At 39.7% G+C, this 22,679-nt stretch overlaps 1 protein-coding gene across 3 annotated transcripts in view; it reads right to left on the reverse strand.

Moving 5' to 3' along the window:
* The window catches only part of CABIN1 (calcineurin binding protein 1), a 105,080-nt gene that overhangs the window by 42,715 nt on the left and 39,686 nt on the right, over nucleotides 1-22,679 (reverse strand). For all 3 annotated transcript variants that reach the window (XM_015643769.2, XM_015643770.2, XM_015643768.2), the window contains exons 29-30: nucleotides 21,413-21,753; nucleotides 16,187-16,300 (exon numbers count right to left, since the gene is read on the reverse strand). In XM_015643769.2, the coding sequence (XP_015499255.1) occupies nucleotides 16,187-16,300; nucleotides 21,413-21,753 (455 nt within the window). The remainder of the gene's footprint in view (nucleotides 1-16,186; nucleotides 16,301-21,412; nucleotides 21,754-22,679) is intronic.

Consider the following 22,679-nt stretch of genomic DNA (forward strand, 5'->3'; position numbering starts at 1 on the left):
CCCCGGCTCCCCCGCACGGCACCGACACGCCTCGGACAGCGGCCCCGCGATGGAGCATCCTCCCCTCCCCGGCTCCTGCGGGACCGGGGTGCCGCTCGCACCGCTCTCGCACCAGCCCTTTGCCGCTTCTTTCCTTACATCCTTCTGCCTTTCTCAAACTATTTGAGGGGGAAAACAAAAGATCTCCCCTTGTTCTTTCCCCCGGTATTCCTTCCCCCTACTTTTGATGATTTCGGTCAATCCCCCATTGAGAGACCTAAACGCGTGCCAGTCCGCTGCCAACCTCAAATCCATGTAATCCTGCCTCACAAACTCACTGGTACATCAATCTCAGCTCAGCACAGCTCAACTCATAACTCATCTTTTCTCAGCCACTGATCCAGGCTCTGCTCCAGGTTACCTTCATCTCAGAAGTTTAAACATTTTATCTTTACTTGCTCCTTTCTCTCACTTTTGCAGGCAGGGCAATTGCTTTGACCTCCTTCCTTTCCAAGCATTGCAGGGACTTGATTTGGTTTCTTTTTTTGCCTCTCCCCTTACTAGGATTATTCTGAAGTGCTCACAATCCATCCCGGTTACTAACACCTCAGGTTTAATACCTTGCTTCTCAACCCCACTGTAGGTAGAAATCAGGTGCTAACATCATCTTCCTTTCTGATCATTTTAGTCACTTTTTATCCATCTTTTCATTTCTTCATCTTCCTATTTTCTTAGCAGAGCAGTTCCAAGGGTTCTCATACTGAAAGCCCTCTACACCTTGCCACTTCCTACTTATTTGTGTATACATCATGCACACATTTCCATGCTTAACAGCATCTTGAAAAAATAGCTGAAGAATAATTCAGCTATCCTATTTAGCTTTTATGAAATTAACTTAATCAACAGTATCCTGTGTCTATGTCTCTACCTAAACTGTAAGACTGAGTGTTTTAAAGCTAAGATTTCACTATGGGCATCACCACTCTCTAAAATAACCCATGTCTTCATTGCCTCTCACATCTTTCCACCAAAGGCAAAAACAAATTCCATATTGATTAACAACACAGTTTTGACACTACCACTTCAAAAATCCATTAACCTTTACTCCTCTGACTGCGTAACACAGATTTACATTTTAAATGCAGAACTCAAATGAATACTTACTTTCTAGGTATTCATGCAAATAGGTTTCTTTCTGACCTGCCCTTTTTCCTCTGCTCCTTTAGTCACAGTAGAGCTCCTATCTCCCCTGTTACACTGGGGCTTTTTCCTATCTATTGTCATTTTTAATGCAAATGAAGTAGCTGCTGTACCTGGAATTAAATACACTGTTGGTGTTCACTCATTTGAAATTGTCTCTTTATCTTTAAAGTTTAAAAGGATGTTTTTCACCATCTATTATCTTTGATTCTGTCCAATTCCAAAGGTTTCCTATCAACTTTTTGTCTCTCTGACTGGCATTTTCAGTAATCACCATGGTATTTACATTGCAGATTCCCACAGCATACATTAGTCAGTTGTCTGAAGCATCACAAGCAGAAGGAATTTTGCAATATTTGCAGGTGTATATAACTTAGCGGTGCTGCTGAGCAAAACAATTCCAAATTAGTTACCTAAGGGAAAAAATCTATCTGCTCCATGAAGGGTAAGTGGCATCACCTGTACCTGTGGGAACCAACAGCACAGCACAGGATTGGTGTCATTCCTGATCAGGGATGTTACAGAGATGCTCCAAATTCAGGATGGTTGTGAAAAACAAGTGGATAAAACTACCTGGTGCTCATGGAAAGGGACTAAACCTTTGGTGCTCATGTCAGAAATGTCCTTGAGTTATTCAAGGCACCCAGACACATCCCTGGAAGCTGCAGCTCTGTTCAGGCACTGCTGCTCCAGGCTCCTGCAGAGGGTGGCTGGCACCATCCCACCAGCCTTTTTGCTTCAGACTCAACACCACCTAAAATCAAAGGCCTTTTCACTCATTACTTTTATACAGAGCACTATTTGGGACAAAATATTAAAGTCTTCTGGCTGATTAAAGGTAAAAGATGGTACACTATTGCCTTATTTTATTAGCTGGAGACACTGTACAAGTGAGGGCTGTAGAAACAGCTAACTTCTACTGGATTTGAAGGTTAATTTAGGTGATATATGAACAAAAACAACATGGCTTTATGTATTTTGGTATGGAAGGATGGATGGGAAAAAGACTGACAGAGCAATTGCAGGGAACTTGAAACATGCCCAGAGTCAACAAGATGACCTAACATTTGTCCTTTTAAAAATAAATACTCAGAATGAATAGTTTCAGCTCAGCAAACCATCTCTGAGAAAGGAAAACAATCGTCCTAGGTGCAACTGGTAATCCTCAAAGACCACGTTCTGTACTTGTCTTTCAGCCATGGGAAAGGAGGGGTGCAAATCACTATTCCAGACCATTAAAACTCAAGTTTCTATTGCACTCTGTGTTTCCTACTTTGAGCCTCATTTAATTTTTTTGTTTAAAAACCTTCAGATCTTCAAATGAATAACAACCAGAAAAAGTCTGATGAACACCTCAGCCAGAACCAGTGTGTGAGCTCCAGCTTGTGCTCTCCAGTGCCACAATACCAGGAGCCAGATGGAAATGATTTTACACTTCTGCACCCTGGGATTTCTCCATGACATGTTCTAGGGTGAATAATGAATGTTCAGAAAGATTGCAGGCCTCTCTGCACTGTTGAGATAAGGGTGCCAGCTTTCCTTGCAAACACAGCATACGAGTTTGTTAAGGTCATTTGAAATTCTGTTCCATTTTCAAATGTGTTTTTTTTTCAGTTTGAAGGATATGCACTGTAAATCCTAACATGAACTCTATTTCCACTTAGCAAAGGTAGATTTCACCTCTTGTTTTTAAGGAAGTAGGACATTGTTTTCACTTATAGATGACCTTTTTTATTTTTTTCTTTTATCTTGTAGAGATAAGAGTAATCTGAAGTTTCCAGTTCAGTGCAAGTCCTACAGGAACTAGAAGTATCATTCCTCCAGCAGCAGTATTTGCCTCCTTTAACTCAGGTATTTTCAATCTTGCAAAGAGTCAGCTAACAATAGTTATCAGATTGAAATATTTGCCTAGAAACCCCTGTCTAATCCAGAGTGGCAAATTTTGTGGTCTTATATAAGTATTTTCCAGGAAAATTTCTCTTTTCCATCACTGCTGGAACTGTACTTGATGTAATTTTATACCTGAAAAACTTACTCAAGAACAGCAATTTTTACAGATAAAGCTATTATTTTGGGAATTTCAGATGGACCATATGCTGTTTGTCTAGAGACAGACAAATGTAAAATCATATCAAATACAAAGGTAAAATCATATCAAATGATTTATCTACACATGACATTCGAACAGTTGCTCTCAAAAGGGCAAATGGAAGAAGAAAGAACAAGTGCAAATGGAAAAATGGGAGAGGAGGATGTCAAAAGGTAGCAATGGGAATAAATGAAGCTGAAAGGAGACTTGGAACAGAAATTTGCAGTTCATCATCTTGCTGTCTTCACCTTGCTGCCCACATACTTAAAAGACTTCAGATTCATCTCCTGGTGGGCCTTTCATTTTGTCAGCTCCAGTCTGCTGCTGGAGACAGCTCTCAGACAGAAGTTTTCAGGAAGAAAGACACTTTGCTCTGCTTTACCTTATCGATTTGAGGACATACAGAGGCAGCAAATTTTATTCTGGCTCAATTATTTACAAAAAGCATGCAGAGACTTGTCAGATTTTGGAGGGAAGTGACATATTGAGATGACAGTGACAAAATAACCCAGAAAAAAGGCCTGCATGGGAATGGCTTACCTGCCCACCCTGTCACTGTGATGCTCAGCCCAGAAAACAGTGCCTGTGCCTTCTAGCAAGGGTTTCAGAAAGGGAGCAGTACTCACTGACTACTAATTTACAAAGAAGAAACCCACCCTTCTGCTTCAGATTATTTCTCCCACTCTCCTGTTTTGTTAGCAGGGTCACATTGACTGATTGTCTAAATCCTGAGCACAGAACTCCCTGGGCAGGAAATGTGTAAGGCAGTTAAATCCTGTCTGTGTGTCTCCTCTTTTCCTCCCTAATTCAAACCCTTTTGCTTTCTAAGTGCCTGGGTGACAAGGGGCACAACTCAGAATAGTAACTTTTATGGCACAGGAGTTGGTATTTCTGAATGTCAGCAAGGGCAACTGACTCTTCTGAAATTTCACATCAAGATACTTATGATCTCCAAAGCAATCAACACTGGGTTTTTTGGTAAAATTCTTCACCTGAAATTCTGTAACACAACCTATAGCAATGCTGAGAATCCAAGTCTGTTTCCTGACCAAGACTCCCTCCAGCTGGAACACACTCACTGCTGTTAATTCAAATTTCAATCAGTTTCTAATACTTTTATGGCTTGGTGTTCTGTTTACAAACTATATAGAATATTGCTTATCTGCTCCTGCACTTTAAATATTGAAAAGAAGGTTTCTAAAAAAACATTTAGTAAAAGCCCAAGCTTCCAAAATCTCTTTGTTTGAAATAAACTTAAATTTCAGAAAATTTCTGTGTATATAGCTGCATGTTTTATTTGAAACACTAGAAAATGTGAAGTATTATTTTTGTTGGTCCTGAAAGTAATGTTCTCTCTAGTATAAATAATTCAGAAAAATACTTTTGCTTTCTTATTAATTGGAAAAAAATTACAATGGAAATACCCTGACCTGAAACCTGCTGGGAAGTAAGTAATTTTCAGGTAGACCTTTAGTACAGAGCTGTCAGTCTAAGGGCAAACAAAGCCATATGTTTTTCTTTCAAGCCTATTGAAAAAAACCTACTGTGTTACAGGCATGAAAACAGCACCTTTTTGTGTCACTAAATACAATTTTTAAGGATTAAGTTTATCCCATTGTCAGTATTTCAGCTCATAAAGTATATGGAATGTGCAGTTCTTTTCAACACTTACATTCCCTTTGAGTATTTTCCCTTATGGCACCAAGAAAATACCTTTGAAATCACTGCACCTTAGAAATCCCAGCTTCATTATACAACCACAAGGGCCTGCAAGCCCTACCTCTCTTTAAAATCTGATTTATGATTCTATTGCAGCTTTTTTAACACTGAATCTGCCATGAGTTGTGCCACACATGGATTACAAACATGAAATATGTGCTCTATATGAAGAGGATCAGCCAAGACAGAAGGCAGTGCTGAAGAGCCCCAGAGTTTGGGATGGCTGCACACACTTCTCCATGGATCAGCTACATGGACATAAAAGCCTGGCCTATCTTCAGCTTTGTCCAGATTTTTCCCACTTGGAAATACTTTGGTCAGTTCAGTGTCACTGAAATAACCTGAGCCCAGTGATTCTGAAATGCTGTAGTTGATAGTTATACTATTAATTAAGAAAAAAAAGGAGCAACAAACCCCAACACATTCCTTTAAACCCTTAGTGTAGTCTGGCAGGAGGAATAAACCAGGTATGTGTAAACAGAAATCATTTTAGCTGTTATACCAAGCTCATTAAATTATCTCAAACATCTGAATACTTAAGAAAATGTCATTGTATTAATGACTCCCACTAGTTTCAGTCTGCTAAACAGGAGATCATAGTCTAAGTGCTAATTCACTTTGAATATACACACAGGGAGCAGCTGAAGAGAGAAAAGATTTAAATAGAAAATGACCTGGTAGGAGTTTTCAGTTCTGATTTTTACTGTGTCAGCAAACCAAATAGCCAGCAAAATTCATAATTCATTCTGAGTAACTGTTAGGAAGTGCTTCAAGTGAAAAGCTTGTGGCGGCTTTTTTACTGATTTTCCTTCCTCTAACCTATAGAAAAATTAAACAACTTCATAAAAGCTGAATTTGTGAAACTTTACTGATATGAGGTGAGTAAGCAAACTGGAAGAGATGAAGTGGAGGCAAGTGAAATGAACAAAGGCCATAAAGCTCCTGGGAAAAAGCCATTTGTCACACATGCTCTTACAGAAATTCCCTTGTTGGATCAGAGTAATCCACCTGAGCATTCAGAGGAGCACACTGAAATGCTGACCACTGTGAGCTTCATTACTTGCACTCACCCACTCAGTCCCACTTTGTTTTAATTCCTTTCAGGATGCTGAGAAAGTCACCTTGTCTAAGTAGCCAACCCCCGCTGCTTCCCACAGCAGCTACCACGCAAACTCCAAAAGTGCTCGTATTATGCCAGGAAATCCTACCTCCTCCACAGGAGCCAAAGAGTCTGGAACAATAACACACTATACAATATTCAACATTTTTACTCCTCTAAATTTAGGAATTTTGCCAAAAGATGGAGTACTATTACTCAGAGAACTCCCACTCCAATGTCCACATTTCAGCTCCGCGCAGTGACATCGCAGTCAGCCAGCAAACTGGTTGGCCTACACAGCAACAAACATGCTCTTACCCATCATCATCTGCCCTCTTATCTGCTCCATCTTAACCTTTTCAACTTGGCCAATTATATCTTGCTGTAGCCATTAAGTTAAAAATATTTATCTATAAATGCTACCTGCCTGCACAGGTACACACGGACTTGCATCAGGCTGCTCTCATCCCACATTCTTCTGTTTCCATTTTTGCATTAAGGCAGTGTATATCCATGAAACATATCCTTTCCCAGAGAATTGAAATTCCTGGAATATTTCTCATGACATATATTTCTTTAATAAAATAATTTTACTATTAACTCTCTTCTTTCTACAAGGATGAAAGTTATAATAAATTACCATAATTCCATGTAAATTAAAATCATCACTGATGCAGAAGGAAATTCTCACGGGGTTCCAGAAAGAGAGGATGAGCAGTTTGTCTGATGAAAGTGGTTTTGTGTTCCCTTACTGCTGTTTGGGGTCTTTCACCTTCAGAGATTGGTGTTTTCACACAGATAAGATACAGGAATGAAAAAGATCTGCCATACCTGGAATATGGGACAGACAAGTGCTGTACTGAGCAAGCCTGATATCTCCCCAAAAGCAGTCATGGAAATACCTACAAAATTGAATGTATAAAAGAGGAAACTGCCTTGGTTAACATCACAGAATCCTCTGAACATACAACTGGTGGAAAAAGCACCCTTCATTTTGGTTTTATCTTTCACCTAAAGAAAGAAGCATTGAAGAAAACTCCCTTGAGTATGTCTCGATTCTGGCTCTACATCCATTACAGAAATGATTTTAGAACAAAAGAAGGGGGTATTTAAAGACAAAAGGTACAACTTCACTACTTCAGACTCATGCACATTATTGGCCTGCTCAACACTCTTGTGTGAACTCCACACATGGATATTAATAGGAATTCTGTGTCACAGCTTTCAGAGAGAGACTGTAGGAATTTGCAGGAGAAAGGAAAGCTAATGACAGCTAATTAAAGATTCAATTTAATGTCTTAGTTTTGCTTCGAAGATTCCAGATGTAGTCTTTTCTGGGTTTGTTTGCTTTGTTTTGTTTATGCAGCAATCTACACTGATGTAACTGTTCTTGCCATGTATTTCCATGATAAAACTAGGAGAAATAACTCATAGCAAGAACCTGCAAAAACTAGTCTGATAAATAGATAAGAGACATACAATACACATATAATATAAAAAACATATTTTAAAGACCTTTCATGGATCACTTTTAAAACTCTCCTGCTGTACTTAAAAATCTTAAATTAGTTAAAAAATCCTATTTAATTTTTTTTTTAAAGAGGAAAGAAGCCAATCCAAGTGTAAAAGTAATCCCATTAGGTGCCTAAAGGTAGCTCTCCCACCCGTATCTGATACACAGCTAGCAGATGGAAAAATCAAATTATGGATTTATTCATTACACATTTGTAAAAGGACACTCATCACACAGTATTCCAGCAAGCCTCCAGCTTTCAAATAGTGTTTAGAGTGGGTGGAATGGCTGCTGTTAGACTTTTAAGATCCAGGTTTAAAACAAAGTGCTTTAAGTCCTGTAACCCACTACAGTCTCCATGACAATCTCCCTTCCACAAAGCAATATTTCATTTTTTTCGGGGTCATTTGCACCCTTGCTTACCTTCACCTAGAAATTCATCTACTCAACAAAGAAGAAACTTTTCCTAGGGAAACAGAACGGGAAAAAATAGCTGTTTAATATCCACTGGCACAAACGACAGTTCCAAAGCCCATGCTTGTATCTCCAGGGGTTTAGATTTATTGGCATCTTTACTAGCTGGGTCTTGGAAGCCTGCAAAGTTGGCCAGGAAGAACAGCGTGTATATATTGAGACAGAAAACTCTGTGAACGACGGACATTTTTCACTGATGAGTTCTGTTTTTCCAAGAGGATGGAGTGAAGAACTGTAAATAACATGTTGGGCAGAGGTTGAAAAAGTTATCTAGCTTTTTATAGGCAACTTTAAGGCTTCATTGCTTGCTGGGTTTCTGGTCTCAAGCCAATCACTATGAAAGTTTCACTTGCACAGTTAACTCCTCGCTTACTTTTGGTCCCAGAGCTGCCTGAGGTTGCCCAAGAGAGTGAGCACACATGAGAGCAAGTGAGAGAGAATGAGAGAACAAACTCCTCTGGATGTACTAAAAACCTTCTTTCAACTAAAATGTTAAAGGATCACCGGACTGGATGGATGAGTAGAATTACACTAACTTTACAAATGGAAAAACAAGGGGCAAAGATGGAAAATGGCTTGTTACTGACAAAATAACAACTATTAAAGGTAAAGTCAGAAAAGAAATCATTTAATTTTAACTCTGACTGTAGACTTGTATCACACTTTGCTGCTTCCCCTTTCCCCAGTGGAGGCCATTCACCATGCTAGGCAAGAAAAACAATGGACATTAAGATAAGTATTTGACTAAAACATGGATTTTTAAAAAGCTACCTTTTTCCACATAGAAACAGTCGGCGTATTTCAAACAGAAAACCCTCAGTAAATTCCATAGGGTAAGACTCACTAATCTTTCATACATTCAGTTTCACAAAATTGACTTTCAGTCATGGTTTGAGAAAAGGGCCAGGCTGTCACCTTATTATGCATTTTAATGAATCAGCTTGTCCAAAATATAAGTGTTCATTAAAAATCAACAAAAAAACACAACACCCCCAATTTGTGTATTCAATGCAAAAACAATCCTGCAAATAAAAATCATATTTAACCAATGCAAATATGCTTTCCTGAATCTGCAGGCAGGTATGACAATGATTATTTTCAGCAGGACTTCCTCTATCCTGTGGCTCAAGGAACATTCAATGATGAGTGCTGGAAGGATCACACCTGTAACATTATTTTGCTCTGCAGAAGATGCACAAAGGGAAATGGAGAAAATTAGCAAAGACCAAAAAGGAAGAAAAACAAGAAAAAAGAGAATGGGAAATCATGGATTTGTTTTCATTTTTCAGTCTTCCAAACTTTAGCTTGTATTGTAGCCAGAAAATATCTGCCATTTCTACAGCTGACTGTATTTACAAATTAAGGCATATGATCACAGAATCATTTGGCTCAGAAGGGACTCCTGGAGGGTTTTTCATTTATTCCCAGCAGTTTTCCACACAAATATGTCTTCACCACACCAGAAATGGTTTCCTCACACAGATGAAGAACAATAGCTCTATAATGTCATTATTTGGGAACGTAGGAAAAGCTCTGAAACCCTTGTTAAAATTCCTGGGGCAGGCAGGCAGGCAGTGTGGCAGCTCCAGCCCAGGCGAGGCAGAGCTCTGTGTGCCCCAGTGCCTGAGCACAGCCCTGCTCTGCTCCCAGCTCCCAAACTGGCACAGCATTTCACCCAGCACAAGGAGAAAATATGGAGCAGAAAGATGTCTTTTACTTAACATGTGAACTCTTCCCAGTCGGTGGAGAGCTGGCAGGAGGAGCTGCATTACTGAACAGCCCTTTCACAAAGCACAGCACTGCCTCGTGCTGGGCCTGCTCCTGCCCAGGGAAAACACTGACATTTCATGGCTATAATATGGCCATCTCCTGAAGAGATTAAACACAATTCTATCTTCTATAGTAGGTAAGAATTTAACCACCTCCTAACCAGATGTCCCTATCTACCTACACTTAGCACAGAAAAGAATAATAAGCAGTAGGAAAAAAATTAGACTATTATGTGTTGTCATTATGGTATCATTACTATTTTGTTTAGTGCAACCATGGAGTGTCAATGGCAGAGGTCACTTGTTTCTGTGTATTAAATGGGACTAAGTCTAATAACTTGCTTCAAGCATTATCTAGCTGCTGGAATCAAAGTGATTTTTGGTTTTTTTTAATGATTCCTTTATGGTTTCTGTTCCCTTGTGGTCGCATAAAAATGTCATCCAAAGCACTCAGAAGAAAGAACAGCAAAATGGAATAACTAAACCCTTGTGATTTCTGGGATGTCCCTTGTGAATATTTTTTTTTTTCTAATTTGAGTTGGCAACCCCTCACACTCATTTCCACATAAAGCGTTAGAAAGCACTAAAAAAACCAACATTTTTTTCACAACCAATTATGATCAAACTAAAACATAATCATTCATTTTCTTAGAGCCTCCATACACCATTAAACTCCACCTCTCACCACATGCTGAGGGCACAATCTCAACTCAATGGATGCACAGTAAGTTTCTTCAAGTTTTTTCCATTTCCCCCCAGTCTGATTTAAATGGCACTAGTTTGGTTGCAAGGCTCATGTTCCACACAGCAGATGTCTAGGAGCTGGAAGCACATTTGCCAACCAAAAAGAGACACATCAACTATGAGCAGGAGGAGAGTAGCTCAGATCTGTCACCAGCCAAGGACAGGAAGGAAAGCAGAGTGGTAAGATTTCTACAAAAGCGGTTTTAGTCTGCTGTTGCCTCCAGTTTCAAGTTTTCAAGTACATGGCAGGAAATACTGAACCTTGGGTTTCAGTCAGGTTGTCTCAAGCAACCTTGAAGAGCTGGCCCTTGGCATTGAGTGCAGTTTGGGGGTTCTTCAAACCACAGCAGCAAACTCAGACTGGGCAGAACACACATCTAAAATAGGTTCAGAGCACTGCTAATGGATTTCCCTCTTCCCTTGGATGATACATACCAGCTGTCTCTAACACAGACATTCAATTCTGTAACAAATCTTTCATTTTAATCAGAGGCATGAAAATCATTAATGCTGAGGTTCAACTTCAGGAAATGGGAGAGAAACAAACAATGGCTGGACTGGATCAAAAGAAAATCCCATTTATTCATTCAATGCTGTATTTTTGACACTGACCAGTAATGTGTATCTATGGGAATGTATAAAAACAATTGAGGCACAAAATTGAATTTCCCAGGAAAGCTGAGGGATGTTGCCTGCTTGTCCCTTATACTGGGGACTTGAGAAGAGCCTTCTTCTCTACATCTCAAATTCACATGTATGGCTCTGGTCACAGAGAATCCCAAAACAGCACCCTGCTCTCCTTTCAGACCCAACTCTCCTCTTAAGACAGGCAGATGTAACTCCAGGTCTGGAACACAGCCAAGGGAAGAACCTGCTACATGGAGAAAAGCTCCCACTGGGTAATGGTGTTACACTCCATGCTGTGTAACAAGAACTACCTTTAGGAACTTGCAGCACCAACTTTAGACTTCAACTACTCAGTGTCCAGACCCTGCCCTTCTGCTCAGCAGAGGCTCCTGCCAGTGCCCAGTCACACTTGGCATGAACAAAAACAAAACAAAGGGAACTCACTGCTGTCTCCAGCAGCTGAGATAAAATTGTATTATGGGGGTGGATGCCCCCACGTTAATTTGACCCTGCTTGCCCAGACCACAGAATGAAGGGCTTTACACATACAGAAGAGAATAAACACACTGCATTGCTTTGGAATTAAAAGTACAACAATTATCCATAACAGTTTGCAGCAAGACTCCATGCACAGCACTATGGTGTGCATGCACATCTTTTGTCTGTGGGGAACAGTTACCAAAGATGGACATGAAGATCTTTATTACAACAGATTATTATTACCAGAAAAGATGTGCCAGGAAAACACAAATAGTATATATTAAACCATATGGAGAACTTGCTGGTATGTGGAACTCAACCACCAAAGTTCCTCTTCCACAATCCCCACTCACCCACAGCCTGATCAATGCCCATCATCTGTGCACAAAGTTAAACTCTGTTTTATTAATAGTACCATGAAATCTGGATATATAAGAAAGTGCTTTTCTATATAAAGCCATATATTGGGATTTTTTTTTCTCCTGCTGAAATAATTTCTAATTTAGTTACTATAGAAACCATCCTGCAGCCATCCTAAAAAAAAAAAAAATAAAAAAAATCTCTGTATATATTTACACTCACACTGAGAAAAAGAAGAGGAGAAAAGCTGGAATGTACCTGTACATGCAAGAGAGAAATGGCCAAACAAAACAGATTTGACAGTAATTTATAGGAGCACAGCTAAAACCCCTTAAAATCTAACAGCAATACTCATTCATATGATTGCCATCACTAACAAAGCCATGAACATGCAAAAACCTCTGCCTACAGAAAATCAGGGCCTTTCTTTACTGCTCAGGAAACAAACAGGTACAATAATGCAGCAACACTGTTTTTTCTTAGTACTGAAAAAGGGAAGTTCTGAGCATCCTGCCATTATTCTAATATGTCAAATGAGAAGAAGTCAGGGCTAACTGAACATGCCTTTTTTTGCTCATTAAAGTTGCAGATGAGTGACAGCTAACAAATTATACAACAGCCCATGACACGCAGATCCAGACCAGCAGTTCTGCAGTAAAATTTACCAAGAGACAGCTTTACCCAGGTTTATTTCTTTTCATACAGTGCTGTCATAAACATTTCATAAATAATTCTACTAGGAGTATGCATGATTTATAAAATGTCTGGGAGGAGCTGCTAGCTTTCTCTCTTGCACTCTGTTGTTTGTACTTGTAAAATTGAGTCAGCTGTAATTTCAACAACCCTAAATCTTCTCTACAAGAGATAAAAAACACCAGTGCTACTTGCTGCAGAAGAAAAAGGTACTCCAGGAGTAAAATATCTACAGAAAACCACTGAGACACTCATTTAACTCTTTTGTATCAAGAAGGCTGAAGAGTTCTCAAAACAGAAAACCCAGAGTGTTTATTTGCTTTATGGAAGCAAATAAACCCTTTGGGTAAAAGGTTTCTGTTGGAAATAACCCTGGGGGACATTAATAGGCTTAGGAAATCTTAAGGCTGGGCATATAATTTCTAAGATTAGATGAGACTACTTTTGCAGAGTGCTAGAATTTGTGTTTTATCACCCGAGTCTGTATGTGAAGACAGGAGCTGGGACAGTGGGCTGCAGCACCATCTGCACAGGGGATGACACACCAGAGCTCTGACCCAGATGGTGCAGCTCAGCCTCTTCCCCACTGCCTGCCTGGGAGCTCTGCATGAGAACAGAATAGTTGTGCTTTAACCCAGGCAAGGTCAATGCAGAGCTGGGAGGTTGTTTTCCAAGTTGTTCACAGATTTAGGTTTGTCCAATTCTGGAATGTCAGCTGACACCACCAGCTTTTTGTCATGGGCACTTGTAGCCCTTTCCCGCTCAGATCTGGATTTTCTCACTGTGCTATGTCTGTGTCATCTGTTCTGGATTAATGCCACATGCTTCACACAATGTTACTTGAAGAGGATTTTGAAAATATAGCTGGGTAGAAAATGAGACCACCAAAATATTTTATCATGCTAAACTCGTGCCTGTTACCAGGAAGACTAACCTACATGCATGCAGGAATAAGTCAAGATGTCCCCACAGCTCAGACACTGAAGTTCATCCCCAAACAAAAATTTCTGAAGCCTGGGGACAGTGGTCTACATGGAGGACTCCAGACTAACACTGCCTTTGTATGCTGACAGACCCAAGTTCAAACTGAGAATATAATTTACAAATACCTTCTGTCTTTTCTACCAGTATTCCCAATATCTTGCACTGGGCCAGCAAATACCTTTTGTTGAAGGTTGTTTTTTTCTTTCAAAGTGTATCTAACTTCTGATTACAGAAATCAAATATGGGAATTAAGTTTTTGTCGATTTACAAAATAACATTATTACACTGCTGTCTAGTACCTATACTAGCACATTTCTTCCTTCAGAGTATAAAAATATCAGTATGCAGAGTAAGAAATAATTACTTTCTGAAATAATGCTAGAAAATTCCACCTAGGAATATAGTGGAATCTCTTTAAATTAAATTAGCTAGCATTAGCATTCAAAAACTAGACACGATTTAGGTCAACCACTGATCTCTCTTAATGTGGTAATTCACATTTTCAAGTAGAAACACTCCCTTATACATACCTCTCAGTTCCCTACTGCTCATCTTCCTCATACATTAAAACAGAATACTTTTGACACTTAACCCTGCAGTGATGAACAAGTCAGCCTTGATCATGCAAAGTTCACACTTGGCTTGAAGCACGTTGAATAATTCCTTTAATTTCCACAAGAATACTTACACTATGTGAATCCAAGTCCAAGCATTCAGCAGTGTGAGGGGCTAATCACAGCAGGACTTTAGTAGGGAAAAACTGGCAGACAGTGCAGGGAAATGAGCAGAAAGCCATGCAGCCATCAGGTGAGCACTGTTTAGTGTGCCCATCAGGCTGTGCCCTGCTTTCAGCTGGGACAGAGTTAATTCTATTCCCAGTAGCTGGTACAGCGCTGTGTTTTGGATTCAGTGTGAGAATAATGTTGATAACACACTGATGTTGTAGTTGTTGCTAAGCAGTGCTTACTCTAAATCAGTTTCCCAGGCTCTGCCAGTGAGGAGGAAGCTGGGAGGGAGCAGGGCCAGGAGAGCTGACTGGGACTGGCCAGGCTGTGGAACAGAGGTGTGTATATAAACCAGTACAGAAACTGGGGGGAGCTGGTCAGGAGCTGCTGGGGAACTGCTACACCAGTCAGCAGCTACTGAGCAGCTGGACTATGCATCACTGGTTTTTCCTGGTTTTTATTCTTCTCTATTTCTTACCTCCCTTTTCATTATTATTATTATTTTTTATTTCAATTTTTTAACTGATCTTAGTCCATGGGCTTTACCTTTTTTCTGATTCTCCTCCCCGTCCCATGGAGGGTATGGGAGGGGAGTGATCAGATGGGTGCATGGTATTTAGTTGCTGGCTGACAGTACTTGTTAATCAAAACTTCTCCCCAGAAAGATGTAGTGATATAGAAACCCTTTTTGCAGACTGATCCATGAATCAATTTTGAACCACTGTCAGTATTCCTTAATTGTTCAACCCATCTGAGGGACTATAACCAGAGAAGAGCATTTGCCTTGTACTTAAAAGAGGTTTGCAGAGGTGCTAATTAACACAACATACAGCAAAAATGAAAGCAGATGTTAACAGATACAAAGCTAAAATAAATTTCACAATTCCAATATTAAAACACAAGTACTGGATGGGGAAGCAGAGACACAAAATATTGTCACTTCCATCACAGGGAACCACATAGCAGATCTGGACTGTGCTCAGCCCAGAATGACAAGCACAGCATCTCCAGGCTCTCACCACACACTGTAAATCAGACCTGCTAAAGAACCCTATCACAGAACAAAAGGCAAAAACCCTGGGACATACCACAGAAAAACCAAAGATACCAAAGACAGCAGCAGTGTGTAAGTGGCAATCACAGCAGGGAATCTGACAGATAAATACCCATGTGAGTCTCAGAAGCTTTCTGTGTCCCACATCAGTGAGAGACACAGGGACAGTCTCTGTGACAGTGCTGCTGCCTTGCTGTGAGACTTGGAGCCTCTTTCTGCTGAGCCATGCTACAGAGAGCAGAACACAAGAAAGCTCCTTCCAACTCAGGGATCTCTTAGAGCAAATAGCACTATTTTTCCATCATGAGAAATGCAGGTGGAGTTGAGAAACAATAAACAAGAGGATAACTAAGATGAACCAAATTAGAATTTTTAGAGGGCTCAGTCATCAAGCATAGGATAAATGATGCATAACTGAAAAAAAATGTTGGTGCTTCTCTCCCCATGTTTTCAAGCTCACCAGAAATAATCCTTCTAGTGTGGCTCCCTTCAAGAGAGAACCGTTCACCCAGTAAACATCTCTGCAATTCTCCTTTCCTTTAGCAGCTCATGGCTCGTTTAACGTGTCTGTGTGGCATTTCACCTCCCCATCCCTTTGCACAGCCTTTGGAATGAGAAGCAGGTGTTGCAGGGCTGGCTGAGAAGGCGTGCTGTGTTTATCAGCTCTGTAAACTTACGTTGAAGAAATTGGTCTTGTTCCTCTCGCAGAAGAGGCCCTGTGCAGGCATGTGCTTCAGCTGCTGCCAGGGCACCCCGCTGCCCAGCAGCACGTCCCGTGCCCACTGCAGGTTCTGTGGACAACAACAGCCAGGTGAGTTGTGGGCAGAGGATGAAAAAAATACAAAACAAAGCACACTTTTAGTTGTTAACCTGCAGTGTCTTTTCTTGCTCTCCACAAACTTGTTGTTGCGACAGTGTTTGTTCTCCCCACACGCTGTCTGGAAGCACTCCCAGCTCTTCCCTCTGGCCACCCCCCTGCAGGGAATACCTGCCAGAGCTCAGGCCTCAGCCCTCAGCCTTCTTTTAATGGGGTGCTGAATTTACACATTTTAGTCCTACTCAGCCATTGCCCTCCATTCAAGTTCACTTAACCTCCCTGGAAATTCCATGTCTGTCATCAAACTTGGTTCATAGCGCTCAGTGAATTAACAAGAAAGTATCAGCAGGGGACTAAACGATAGATGACGACCCAAAATTGATAAAAGCACTATCCCTCTAAGAGTTCAATGAACCTCTCTTGTGTAGCTGAGAACTAGGGACAGCTGTTGGCTCCAGGCAGAATGTTACCAACAGATGGGACAATTATTAATTGGGAGATTTCACTGATGGAAGCTTTGCTTTATTTCATTTTTTATTTCAGGGTTCAGAAGTGGCATTTGAGTCACATTTGACCAGCTTTTGTACAGAAAACTTCACAACAGAGGACGTGAAAGAAAGAGGGAGATGTTTGGTTCATAAAGACAAATGAGAATGTTGCACTCTGGCTTTTGTTCTGTGGACTGGAAATACACTTCTGTGAGTCATAAATGTGATTAAGTCATGTCCATCCAAGAGGCATATTCCAGTTGTAATATCCTTTTTTTGTGTATGTGTGTGTGTGTGTTGGGGTGGGAGGTTATTAGCAAAGTTCTTATTCCTGTGCTCCAGATTATTTTTGTTTATGAGACCCTGGTGAAACAGTAAAAGCTCTGCTCAATCGTCACTGCCTTTGTGCTAATGACAATAATAATGCAAAAATCTTCAGTGTCTTACCAGAACTGGAGCATCCCCTCCAGCAAAATGCTGATTATGGATTCATGTGCAAGAGAGCTGAATGCTGGCAATAACAACCAGATATTTATGGGTGTCAAAATTCCCTCATTCTGAGAGCTGATAGAGGTACTTACAGAGGACCTTCATGATTATAGTGCAGCATAATCAAGGGGATTTGGACTGCTTTGTTTTGGTATGGAACAAATACATATTCACTCATAAATATCACAAGGTACTTTCTGCCTGGTCATGGGAATCAGTAAATTTAATTATTATCACTGAGTGTCAAATTTAATTAAGACTGAAGAAAGCAGAGGGTGTAAACTCAGCTGCATACTAACTTTTTTCTACATAACTTCTTTTGTAATATGTGTTTCTGTAATCCTGTTAACCTAATCCTGAAAAATACTTGGAAGTACATACAGAAGAAAATACAACACAAGAGAACCTACAAAAATCTGGTCTTCCATGAAAGTTATCTTGTTTTGAACCAAATCAGAATCCAACAAAAATAAGCCTATTGGAACATCCAAGATCCAGGCACATAAAATGCTTTATTTTGTGCTAATCACAGTCATCAGAAATGTAAGTTAATTCCAAGTGTGAAAATGAAGCAAAAGTTGCCTGAAGTGTGGTAATCTCAATCTTACAGTTAAAATTATCACATAAAAATTCAAGGAAAACAAAACCCTTAAGAAAGTTTCAATCCCACCACAAAGCTTAAACTGAAAATCCCAGTCTAAAGAAACGTTAGCTGGGGGTGTATTCCCAAATGGAAGTTTTACAAGGAAAAGGTGAAGAGATCATTAATTGTATCATTAATTGTAGTGTCATGCTCTGGTGCTGGGATGTGCTGTGCACATTACACTGACCATCCACAGGCATGAGTTTGGTACACATAATTCACAGGCTTTTATTGAACAAGATGATGGCAGAAACCCAGCTAGGAGGAGAAAAGATCATTCAGACAAATGGGGCAATTACACGGTAACTTCACACAATCAAAGCTAATAGGAATAAAAGACATAGTTACAGATTTTCCACTACCCTTCTCCTTAAATCAGCATGATCACTTATTCCCAGTAAATATGCCTGAGCAGGTCTCAACTCATTAGATTTCACAGAGTCTGCTCTGCTTGATTTTCAGCTGATGAAGTTATTAGGAGTGGGTGAAGGGATCCAGGACACAGCAAAAAGGATTTATTCCTCTTGGCACACTGCTTGCCAGTCTGAAATGCTGGATTTGGCTGTCTGACTCAGGGCCATTATGAAATACTCTTTCCAGTTCAGTTGTTGCCTCCCACATCTTTATCACCCCAAGATTCAAAGACAAGATGACTGACAGGGTACAGCAACTTGCAAAAAAAGCTGAAGTAGAAAAAGAAAATCTCTCTGGGTCAACCAAGTGGAACTCTGAGTCACCTGGGATGGATACCCCTGAACTCAATGGTGTCAGAAGCACCTTTACCTAAATTGGAAAGTCCACAAAGTGTTTCTGAGAGGTGAACAGAACACTCCAGCAGTATAATTTAATCCTTCCCTCTGACTTCATTTACAGTCCATTAGAAGACTTTGTCTCAAAAACCTCCTCCTACTCCTGCATCAAATAAAAGCAAAATAAAAAGACTACTGATTTAAAGGGTGGCCTTTTAGATGAACTGTTATTATCAAACTGTTTCTACTTGAAGTGGTTACATCTATTATGCTCCTAGATTGTGTCTGTATCTAAGTATATATTAAGCCTACATACATATAATCTTGGAATTTTTACATGCATGTATAATGCCTGGTTTGAGTAACTTGTCATGTCACTGACCTCATGTCACACCCAACATTCATTTCCCCATTAAGTGCTCTGCTAATAACAGACATAGAACATACAAATTTAACTCACAGAGTCTTTGTGAGCAGATTCTTCCAGGATTTACAGAGCACTTTTTATTTTGAGATTACAAAAAGCATGTAAGTAAATATTTTTATTTCCTGACCACCTGCTGGTTTATCAGACCAGTTCCACATGGTCCTTAAGGACCATAAGGCAAATACTTTCCACAAAGTTACACTGACAGTGTCTTGCCAAGTCCTAACTTCTCCTTCCAAACTGTGCCAACATTCACTGTGGAGGTAAAAATCACAAAGGATCAAGACTTGACTTTAAGACAACGTTAATGGGAAACTAAAACTACTGTCTGAACTGGCAATGAAGTATCTTCTGAAAATTCATCCATACTTCCCTGCATTTACTCCAACTAAAAACAGCTATGTATAAATTTGTTCTCATAACAGACTAAAACAAAGAAAAATAGACTCCAAATATTAAGCTGGATTTTGCAGGGGAAAAAAAAAACCAACCAGAAAATGTAACCAAACAAAATGTTCAAAGAGTTTGAAAAGACATTTAAAAAGCACTCAACAACTATCTTTGCTAATTTCACAAAAGCAAAACCAGGAAAACTGTGAAATGGGAGAAAACAGATTGCATATGGAAAACTTGTTTTTCTATGCACTGTGGAGACCTGCCAATCCTCTCCTTTCCCAGCCAACCATGAATTTTGGCCATCAGTCTAAATTCTTCATGCAAATTCCTGGCGTTGGAACATAAATGCTGAATTTTCCAAGATGGTTATAAGCATTTAAAAATTAATCTCAGTTTTCTAAAATTTACCACTCTGCCCCCCAACAACACAAATCATCTCCTTTTTAAAATCAGACTTATCATGAGTAAATATAAGCATAATTCTTACTCCAGTTATTGCTAACAATGCTTAGATCCATTTTGTGTTTTAAGTTTGTGCAGGAGTATAACTTCCACTAAAGACACAGTAATGTGCCATTAAAACACAGACATTGGACAGTGCTCTACAAAAGAACCTGAATGAGTCATTAAAGAAAGAAAATGTAAAATCCATGTGAAAATACATAGTGCACATATATCAAAAAGAGGATTTTTTGGGTTTTGCCGTGTCAAGTGGCAGTTCATTATGCAGAAAAGTAATAAAAAAGGACATTAAAACCCAAAAATGCCCATTGAAGCCAGCCTGGTAACTACAAGGCTCAAACAGGCAGGATTCCATTTTTCTGAGTTCCAAGAGGAAACAGATTTAGACAACAATGTGTATTTCACATAGAAATCCATCACTGAGTTGATATTTATATAAGGAGGGAGATATAAAAAGCAAAAGAGAAAGCTTCATCAGGGAAAAATAATAGAAGAAAATATTTTGCAAAAGTTCCTCAGGCAAGGACATGCTATTTGAACCAATAAATTGAAAACAGGCAGCTTTTTTTGTTGAATGTTGATACAAAATCATGTCAGCAACAGTAATGACAGATTGCAGGAATCTATGGCTCCTATTCATGATTAGCTCCATGGAAAAATTAACAACTGTTACATACAAACAGCGTAAGAATGTTTTCAAAACAGGCTCTCTGTAAAAAAAGAGTGATATTTTTCTGGATAATCACTCTACAGACAAATGGAATATTCATCACCTTCCAGTAGGTTGGTAAGATTTGCTTGTGCTCACTTTGCAGTGACACTGGTGATGTTTTCTACTTTGAAGCCAAGGATACAATTTGTTTCCCTTCCCTGTTGTTCACATAAGCTTCAGTACTGGGGAGGAAGAAAATTCAGGAAGCCATGCAGAGCAGCATATGATCTAATACAAGACTTCCAAATATAAAATCTGTGAGGTCAAACCTTGATTATGACAATTAGTAAAATATCTCTGATCATTTCAATGTACTACTGCTACACATTTTACCAACAAAGGACCAGGATACCCAGAAAGTTTATCTGTGTCACATGATGTGTTTACACAATACTGATTAATTTCTGCTCCAAATCACTTTTCAGTCCGCTTATTCAGTAAAATAAATAATTGCTGTCATTTTTATGAGAACATCTTAATTTATGTGACAGATCTAAAATGTAATTCTCTGCTGAATGACAGAAAATTACTTAGTTCAGTAATAAAAAAAGAAATTTTCTCCTTAACTGACCTCACACACGAGTCAGACAATCCAGGAGCTGAAGACTCCCCAGAGTGTACCCTCATTCCAAACTGCATGAACAAGCTGCCTTTTAACCCTGAGGCTTCTGCAGCAGTGCCAGTGGCAGCAGAGCTGCTTTGCCTGTGCTCAGAGCTCACCTTGTGGGTTTTGCTGTAGGTGTACAGGTAGGCCAGCCTGTAGAGGCTCTTGTAGTGCTGGGGGAAGCGGCTGAGGCACAGGCAGAAGGAGGAGATGCACTGCTCCGTCAGGAACTTGCGCTGCTCCTCCAGGTCTGCGGGGAGGCCGTGAGGAAATTCAGATCCATCCTCTCCACAAGGCTCAGCTTTCTTCTTGCAGTCCCACTGTGAGGCTGGGGGGATGGCAGCTTTGAGAGGGTTGCCAGAAGCACACTGAGGATCCACCAGCAGCTTTTGGCCAGTGGGCTCAGCAGGATCATAAGATTCTGAGCTCTCCAGAAGCTCCTCTGACTTCCCTGCAGCTGCAACAGTAAGAGAAATGTGACACTGAAATTGCCATTTCCAAATGGCACGTGACATATAGAAAATGATAAAAATTCAATAGGACAAAAGGTAATCCTTTTCTTCATTAAAGCATAGACAGAAATATTGAAAAAAAATTTATGACTATTCATTATGTTTGTTGAATAAGTAATCTGCAACTCATTGACAGAGACACACAGTGCTACCTCCATTGTCTTCTTTTGGGTTTTATCCTGAACAATATTATGAATTCAGCACACCTTACACAATGCAGGGTTTTATGTACTCTTGGAAGATTGAGAAGGAGAGAAGAAAGCCACAATAAAAGAGTAAATTCAGTAACATTTTATTGCAAAGAAAAGAAAAACCAGAAAATTAAAGCCACCCTCCCAAGTGAAATGTATTATTCTTAATAATCTGCCTAGCAGAACACAATCCCAGAACACAAAATGGGCTCAGGCAGAATGATCAGCAGCAGCTCACCTGGTAGTCTGCATGATGTAGGACCTACAGTTCCTTGTAAATATTTTTGTGATTAACTCAGTAACTTATAATTCAATTGACCCATCTTTTGTTGAAGGACACCAAATCTTACCTCAGGAGGCAATTTGTTACAGTGGCAGCTTCCACATTTCCTGCTAGCTAACAATTATTGCTGGAAAAACACATGCTACATGCAGATTAATTTCTTTAACTTTGATTTTTAGTCATGCAAGTTTAGCATGCCTTTGTCTTTGCTAGGATAAAGAGCTTCTTACATTAGATCTTATCTCACAGCAGAGAGATACATTAAAATGTACTTCATCCTCAAATAAAAAGCTGCTCCATAACTTTTTCTCTGATAAGGCTGAACTTTTGAGTCAAACAGGTTCTAAGAACTCACATATTTCAAAATGTGCTTGCCTGATGTCTATGTGCATTATAG

This window comes from Parus major, chromosome 15 (assembly GCF_001522545.3).
Source record: "Parus major isolate Abel chromosome 15, Parus_major1.1, whole genome shotgun sequence".
NCBI lineage: Eukaryota > Metazoa > Chordata > Aves > Passeriformes > Paridae > Parus > Parus major.